Below are 8,718 nucleotides of genomic sequence, written 5' to 3'. Positions count from 1 at the left end.
GATACTCAGACCTTCCCCAGGACCTACCGTAGCAACACCCATTATTAGATAATAATAATCCAGAGGTGGTGTAACTAATGCTAACCATTTTATGCCTCAGTTAAATTTGCACAACAATTTCCATTTTAGTCCTGTTTTTAATTGCTCGCACCTTTCTGAAACATTCTGTTTTGGAAGCTGATGTTTCCCATACTTGGTCTGTGAACTAACATTTTTGGGAAGGAGAGGGTGGGAAAGGAAATTTGATACAAAAAACAAGTTAGCCATTTCTGAATGTGAGAATAAAAAAAGGAGAAAAAAAAAAGAGAGAAAGAAAATACCTTTTTCAAGCAGCAGCACATTTCTTACAGCCTTTTAAAAACAATCCTAATGCCAGGCTGGCTGAGGTCTGCGTGCTGACATCTGGTTTGAGGAAGAGTGAAAAGCCCTGTTCCAAAGGAAACTGGTCTTGATTTGACCATGTTAGGTACATTTGAAAGCCACATGCTGAGCGCAGGTAGATTTGTTCACACAGCTCATCAGTGGGCAAATCCTGTCCCTTCCTCCATAGATGTGGAGGGCCAATGTGGTTCCAGAGCGCTGTACGGAAGACCCTTACACATGTGGGTGTGGGTGGGCAGGAGAGTGCAGGTGTTGAAGATGAGTGGACCAGGAGACTGGGCCACTAATTCAGTGTTGCCACAAAAGGGGGCAGCAGAGTCTACTCCATACTTTGGGTTAGATGAAGAACCCATAAGCTATGTCTACACAGCATAGTGGAGTGAACCTCCCAACCCAGTCCAGAAAGCTGGGCTGGTGAGGCCCTATGCAGACAGTGCTGTGAAGTGGCAGCTTGTACTGAAGCTCAGGGTCTTCAGCTTAGGTTGAGGGCCAGACTTCAGATCCCTGAGCTGCGATTTCAAGGTGCCGTCCATACAGTTGTTTCTGGAGTGCTAGCGCAAGGCCTGCTAGCTCGAGTCAGTTGATGCATGAAAGGAGGCTGTCTCCAAAACTCCTTTCCCATGCATCTCTACCCCAGACGGTATGCCAACAACCATGTACACACATGCAGCTATACTCACTTGGCAGCCTGTATTGATGAAATCCATAACAACAACTGAGACTCAGAAAAGGGAGTCTGCTGACTTTTCAAGGGAGTCTGCTGACTTTTCATTATAGGGGCCCTGACCTCAAGTCTGGCTCATTCTTGCAAGGCATACGGTGGTCAAAGGATAAGTCCAGCAGGTGAAAATCCTGCTCTGAGTCATGTTAGTAGGAGCTGCAGCCCCTCAGCACCTCTGAAAAATCAAACTGCTTTTATACAGATGCCTAGAGACGGCTTTTGGTGCTGAACTCCGGCTTGAAAATGTTGGCCTGATTTAGGAAGGAAATGGTAAAATGTGAAGGAAAGGAATAGAAAAGTATCCCAGACATCCTCTAACAAGATTGCAAAATCAGGGAGTTTCAGACTCGGTCACCTGTAGTGTGTGACTCTACTGCTAACGGTAGCATCGTGTATCTGTCTGTGGAAAATCAGAGGATGTTATAAACTGTGAGTCATGCTGTTGTTGACTTTACAGAGCACTCAGATTATATATATACAGGGACACTGCAGAGACATGCACAGAAGAGAGACTGAGAAGTCTTGTTAAACTAGTGATAAGACAAAGAAGTGAAGTTGAAAATGAGGACTCTCTCGCTCCTGATCTTACTTGGTGTAACAATTTCTTATGCTTTTCCAGTAGTTCCAGAAACTGAGCAGAAGAAAGAAGACATGCAGTTTGCTGAGGTAATTCTTGTAAACAGTATACTTATGAATAAAAGAATTAGTCTTTTATCTTATTAAGAGCACAGAAATAACTATATAATTATACAGCTATTAAGATTATTCTATACATTCTAAAGGAAACATGAAAGGTATGTTTTTTCCCTTCAGAAATATCTGAAAAACTACTATAAACTTCAAACAGAGACAGAACCTACCTTCAAAACAAAGAACAGCAAAGCCATAACTGACAAAATCCGAGAAATGCAGAAATTCTTTGGGCTGCAAGTGACTGGGGAACTGGATTCCAACACTATGGAGGTGATGAAACAGCCCAGGTGTGGAATACCTGATGTCGCTCAGTTCAGCACCTTTCCCCTGTCTCCTAGATGGACAAAAACAGATCTGACATACAGGTAATATTTCGTTGAGTTTCCTTGAGTACCACTGGGAATCACTAGAAATAATTAGATATATTCTTATCATTATGATTGTACCTGAGAGCTTGAATCAGGACCACAGCTCTATAGCTGTAGGTACTAATCAAACATAGGGGTAGACATATATTGTGTATCAAGAACCATATTGTCTAAAAAGACAAGAGGTACAAATGGAAATATATAAACAACAAGGAAGCAAACTGCTTCAGTACACGTCCTGTTAGTCCCACATTTTAATAGCCTATATTTAATTCCTTATTATGTATTTAAAGGATTTTGAACTATACACCAGACATGGAACCATACGACGTAGATGAAGCCATCGAGAAGGCTTGGAATGTCTGGAGCAGTGTGACCCCATTGAAATTCACCAGAGTTTATGAAGGCAACGCAGATATAATGATCTCCTTCATGGCTGGATGTAAGAGAATCCCCATGTGTTCATAATTCCTTTATTGATATTCCTGATTGAGATTAATCAAACCTTTTACGCATCCTTTCCTAGATCACGGTGACTTCTATTCTTTTGATGGAGCTGGTGGAACTCTTGCTCATGCTTATGCACCTGGTGAAGGTATTGGTGGAGATGCTCACTTTGATGAGGATGAATACTGGACCAAAGATTTGAAAGGCTGGTATCCCTCACTATTTCATTAGCATTCTCTACTCTGCAATATTTGATTTTAACAGCTATTAGTTCGTTTTTACACTTGGAAAGAGACAGGCGGCACAAAAATAAGCAGTTTCGTAATAACTATGTGTATGGGGTGTGAACATAACTACACTTCTCCGCAGAATTCTCCTTGAAATCAGTGGTTCCCACAGAACCGGTTTTATAATGCATCTTTTATAAAGACATACTCTTTGCTTCCCTTTATTAAAGACAAGAACTATGTTTGCCCTTCTCTGTTCCTTTGGGACCTCATCCGTACTCTCCTATTGCTTTATGGGTTAATTTATTGAATCTATCTGAATGCTATGCTTCTTATATTTTTAGGATTCAACTTGTTCCTTGTTGCTGCTCATGAGTTTGGCCACTCATTGGGTCTTAGCCATTCAAATGTCCTTGGTTCCTTGATGTATCCAGCCTATATGCCTACAGATACCAGAAACTACAGGCTCCATCAGGATGATATTAATGGCATTCAGACTCTTTATGGTAAGTATGAAGCATCACTTTTTTAAAAACTTTCTCTCATACAAGTTACAAACCTTTCATGAGACTGTAACCAAAGGCCAAACTGCGGCTTACCTGTATGAGAGGTGAAGGGGGTAACGCCTCTGGCTTTAGAACAGTGTACAGGGTTCACTGTAATTGCAGTCCTTCACTTTATTTTTGCACATGGATAGTGTTCAGATTTCTGTCATCTGGGGTGCCAGTCATAGCCATGGACATGAGAAGAGAGCAAGCCATGGCTCAGTCTAACTGCATCTGCACAAGTTTGCCCTGATGTGGAGAGGAGCACATAATGCAACCCTTTCTTGACTGCTTTTTAGGCATCAGTAATCCCAAAGGTTGAAATAAGCTTATGTACAAACTATGTACATAAACAGATGTGAATTGACACAGCTGTATTAAAGTCAAGGAGGAGTTTGGAGAGCCAGTGGTGAGGGCTCTAGGCTAGGAGACAGGAAACCCACATTCAGTTCCCTGATATGCCAGAGGACCTTCCATGTGACTTATCTTTGGGCGCCCAGCTCCTTCATCTGTGAAATGGGGATAAGAGCAGCGTCCTAACAAGTAGGGGTGTTGTGAGGATAAATACATTGAAGATTTTGAAATGCTCAGGTATTATAGCAACGATGAACATATAATAATCTAGATTTCATGGAGAAAACGCTGTTTTAAACTTGATGCGAATTTGACCTAATATAGCTGCTGCTCAACATCAAGCTCTGTCAGAGCAATACTAACTGACTTTCCAATTCTGCCTTTAACTTCTTCCCTAAGGTCCCCCAACTTCTACTGACACAGAAACTTCCACATCATCCCCGGAAACACCAACAGAAGCATCAGCAACAGGCAACTGTGACCCGCACTTGACTTTTGATGCCGTCACCACACTCCGTGGGGAATTAATATTCTTTAAAGACAGGTGAATTATTTTTGTTTTGTCAACATCAGGTTTTGCTTAGATTACTCTTGTAATAGCAGCATTTTGACAATTGCGTCAGCAGAGGAGATTGTCTTCCAAATGTCTGATTAATACAGCCCCACACATTTCTACTTGCCCTTGCAACTTGGGCAAAGTAACAGAGCTTTCCAACAGGTGAATAAATATTAGTAGTTTAAATCACCCTCAGTCATCACATGCATGGCCTGTTACATTTCCGTGGTGATTATGCAATCCCAGCGTTGCAATTTGGCCTGCAGCCCTGCTGCATGAAGCATAGCTCTTGAGAGACTGGTGTCAGGCTGCCAATGGTAGAACTAATGAAAAAATGGAGAGGCCATCAAAAGCGTTGCTGGTGATTCAGTAGGTGACAGTCTTAGCCGCCAGGCAGCACTGAACCAAGGTTCCAGTCATAGGACTTGGTGACACTCTGCTGCTAGAGGAGATCTCTCTCTAATGATCTTTGATACTTAACTCTCAAATGGGTCATTTAAAGTTTCCATTGCACTTCTTGCCAGATGGAATACAAGTGTCTTCCCCAGGGTCTCGGCCATATATCACACCGGGAGTTACATTCTGTTTACATAACTGCGCCCTGAAGATAAAAAGTGAAGTTTAGTCTTGCTGTGCACTGTCAAAGAGATGATACGTTGCACCCAGGTCATGACTGCCCTTGTATGGTGGGCAAAATGATTCCTCCTGACCCAGCATTACAGATAGTTTTCAGCTCTTCCTGAGACTTACTGGGGACCAAAGGAATGGGAGGGAAATGGCGAGGTAAAAGGTCAGGTGGGACAACCCCTGGTACAAATAAACAGAAGGACATTGAAAATAGCATTGCATTTCCAAGGGAACATGATCTGTGTCTCGAGGGCATGTCCCGTCACCAGCAGCTACTGAACCAATATGAGATCATGTAGTAGGAATTGTTATTGGTGCCCTCGTGAATATATAAACAAATAACCTGTCTTTTCATTCAGATACATCTGGCGCAAGAGTCCTTATTTCCCAGGGATTGAGCAAAATTTAATTTCTTCCTTCTGGCCAACTCTACCATCTAGTTTTCAAGCTGCTTATGAGATTGAGAAGAAGGATCAAGTGCTTCTTTTTAAAGGTATTTCTCTTAAATTTCTGGACATTCTTCTTACATATGGAAATGAAGGAGCAATTATTATTATTAAAAACAATACCATGACCTAGTACTTATATAACTTTTCACCTTCAAAGGGCTGTTTCGTTAGTTATTTGCTAATTAAACTTCTCAACAGCCCTGTGAAATAAAATATGCATATTTCACAATCAGGAAAGCTCAGACAGCGACATTAAATTAGGTGTTCTAGGCAGGCAAGAGAATCAGTTATATATTTGAACTAAAGTATTTTAAAAGGTGTGCTTATGTTTAACAAGCTAAATTCATATTTAGGTATCTAAATGGCCTGATTTTCAAAGGTGCTCAGTGCTTCTGGGCTACTTAGGTCGTTTTTTGTTAATCTACCTTAACAGATTTGTAAAAAAAAAAATAAAATAAAAAAAATTCTGTCTTGAAACCTTAAACATTCCAGTTGCCTTGCAGAAAAAGAGTGTCTTTACAGCAATTCAGTGCTATCTAATGGAATTCGCCCTAAAGGGAAGTTAGCTTTGATTGTAATTACATGTGGCTTAGTTTAATCTGAAGTCCTTAATGGGCTTTTCTATCTTGTTTTTTTCTTTACAGGCAAGCAGTACTGGGTTGTCAGTGGATACGAAGTACATCCAGGTTTTCCTAAGAGCATCCATACGCTGGGCTTTCCAAAATATGTTACAAAAATTGATGCTGCTGTTTATAATGAAAATACCAAAAAAACCTATTTCTTTGTAGGTGACAAATATTGGAGGTAAGATTAAGTTCTCCCAACAAGTAATCCATGCAGCTTCTTTAAAAGCCTTATTAACCCTTTACATCTGGAATTATAAGAGTTGTGTCCACCTTGAGTAGGGCTTCACAGCTGGTATACTGCATACCCTAGTGTTAAGCCGAATTTCAATGACAACAGGGCTAGAAGTTAGATCGTCCTTTTCCCTTAAGCCCTGGAGCTAAAGAACATTCACCATTCTCTGCTGATAGTATGTTCCTCTGGCACAGAGCTGAACACAATTCTAACCAGCAGAAAGCAGGGTAACACACAGAGTGGCCAATTCATTATAGTGTAACAGTGTAATTTGAACAGGAAGTGGCTTTTTTTGTTACCATTTTGCACAGTGATTAACGCAGTCATTTAAATTAGTTTTCCTTGCTGTTCTCTCCCATGAGTCGTTGGGAATAGACATGCCACTTCCACTTTTGTTTCTAGTCATTTTTATTAATAGGAGAGTACATTAATAACTATCTCAACTGCCCTTCCAGTCTCTGCTCTTACTCCAAGTTTAAGGCACCTTCCTCCTTTTGAGCACTGTCTGATGCTTGTGTGCAATGCAAGCCTGTAGGGACCCCATGCGCTGGCTGATCCCTGTGCCCATCTCACAGATCTGACTGAGTTCTCCTTTTGGGCCAATGTTGTTCTGGCAGCTCATGCCTATCATGATCTGTCTCCCCTAAGTGGTATGCCCTGCCTCCAGTGATAGGAGAACTGGTAGCACAGTGATTTTCAAACTTTTGTACTGGTGATCCCTTTTACATAGCAAGCCCAAACCAAGGAATGTAGCAAAATGTCTTTCAGGATGAAGTCCTAGATATCAAGGTTACCCTCTTGGGTCCCACGCTACTCCTCCCAGCACTATTAAGTAGGAAAAACAAACTATTTAGCCAGACTAGCTAAGAAGAACCGTGTGTAGATGAGTAAAGGTGAAAGTACACATATGGTCAGGATTGAGACAATTCAACAAGTTTATAGTAGCTCATGGTTAGCGAGATTTAGCTAACGGCACAGCTTACTTATTGTAAAGGTCAGCTGGACTAAGTATTAAATAACGCATACTAATATCTTATTTTCATTTTGTGTCTTTGTTCAGTTACAATGAAGTGACTAAATCCATGGAAAATTATTATCCAAGACGCATATCAGTTGACTTTCCAAGAATTGGCACTAAGGTTGATGCCGCTTTTCAGGAAAAAGGTAAATAGAAAAAAATATGTAAAGACAGTTGAATATATTGGAAAATTTGCAATTCCAGAGATTCAAGAATCATAGACATTAAGGAAAGTGTTTCTTTTATGTGTACACATTTTAAAGTGCAGCAGTGTTTGTGGAAAGAGAATGAATATATATTTGCACAAAGCAATTGTTCATTTTGCTTTTCTTTCTAGGACATTTGTATCTTTTCCATGGGTCAAAGCAGTATGAGATAGACACCAAGTCCCATAAAGTTATCCGTGAAATGAAGAGCAACAGTTGGTTTGGTTGCTGATAACACCAGATGCAGACTGTGATGGTGCAAAAGAAACAGAATCCAATTTTGTTTGCATTAGAGATGGGTTTTCGTTGATTTTTTTTAGGTTTCTAGTCAGTATTATCCATCTTTTACTGTATGGTTGGCTCTCATATGAACTGTGAGCATAGATTAATATTATTTCCAATAACAGAACATTTTTAATGTATAAAAATGTTTAAAATTTTATAAAATGTTTAATGTATATTTCTAATTTTTGTTATTGTACTTAGGCTATTTATTACTATCTTTTTCACTGAGCAATAAAGTTATTTTATGTTTGTGTACATACCAGCCTTTGCTTCTTTTGGTTCAAACTCATGTCCTTTCTGGTCAGCAGCTCTAGAGAAGGATCCAGTGAATTTAATTTCACTGCAGTCTGAACGTCTAGCTCAGACTTTTGGGCTCTGTGGTGGCTTTGAGAGACTCCAATAGCTATAGAGGAGAGGCAGAGCAGAAGAAAGAAGTAGGTGGGCATTTCCAGAGGAGAAACAAGAGAAAATGATCTTAAGGGAAGGGGAAAGAGACAGAGACAGATTGAGATGAGCACTAGACTCTCACTCCTTGCTTCATGGTCCTAACACACATGTGATCATATAGGATCCTGACTGACAACATTATATTGGCCACTGTGACCCCCTGGAGGTTCACTGAGCTCTGGTGATAGAGCACAGATATATTAACTCTTAAAGCATATCCTGAGAGCTTGCACTATTTTGCACAGGGCCAATGGCAGACAGTTGAGCAGTTCTGATTCTATCAAATAGAAGTCAGTCACACCCTCTGCTTATTACAATAGTATTTCAAACAATTGATCCTATCTTTACCCATTACCTGAACTGTAATAGTTTCACTGTATCTTTTGTGATGAAGCACCTGCAAGGGATGATAGATAATACTTAGGGCTGCCTTGTGTGCAGGGAACTGGACGAGAAGACCTCTCAAAGTCCCTTCTAGTCCTATGATTCTATTGCTGGTAATTGGAATCGGATATACCTATGTTAGCTCCAAGTGG

General features: G+C 40.5%; 1 protein-coding gene across 1 annotated transcript; it reads left to right on the top strand.

Annotated features, from left to right (window-relative positions):
• The first annotated feature begins 1,663 nt into the window (after positions 1-1,663).
• LOC142004249 (stromelysin-1-like) lies at positions 1,664-7,982 on the top strand. Its single transcript, XM_074981768.1, has 10 exons — positions 1,664-1,768; positions 1,916-2,160; positions 2,457-2,605; positions 2,690-2,815; positions 3,182-3,343; positions 4,136-4,280; positions 5,279-5,412; positions 6,013-6,172; positions 7,287-7,390; positions 7,582-7,982. Exons 1-10 carry the CDS (start codon positions 1,664-1,666, stop codon positions 7,680-7,682), a joined length of 1,431 nt encoding a protein of 476 aa, XP_074837869.1. The 3' UTR covers positions 7,683-7,982.
• Positions 7,983-8,718: the final 736 nt, after the last annotated feature.

Source organism: Carettochelys insculpta, chromosome 1 (assembly GCF_033958435.1).
Source record: "Carettochelys insculpta isolate YL-2023 chromosome 1, ASM3395843v1, whole genome shotgun sequence".
Lineage (NCBI taxonomy): Eukaryota > Metazoa > Chordata > Testudines > Carettochelyidae > Carettochelys > Carettochelys insculpta.
This window is presented reverse-complemented; position numbering and strand designations above follow the sequence as displayed.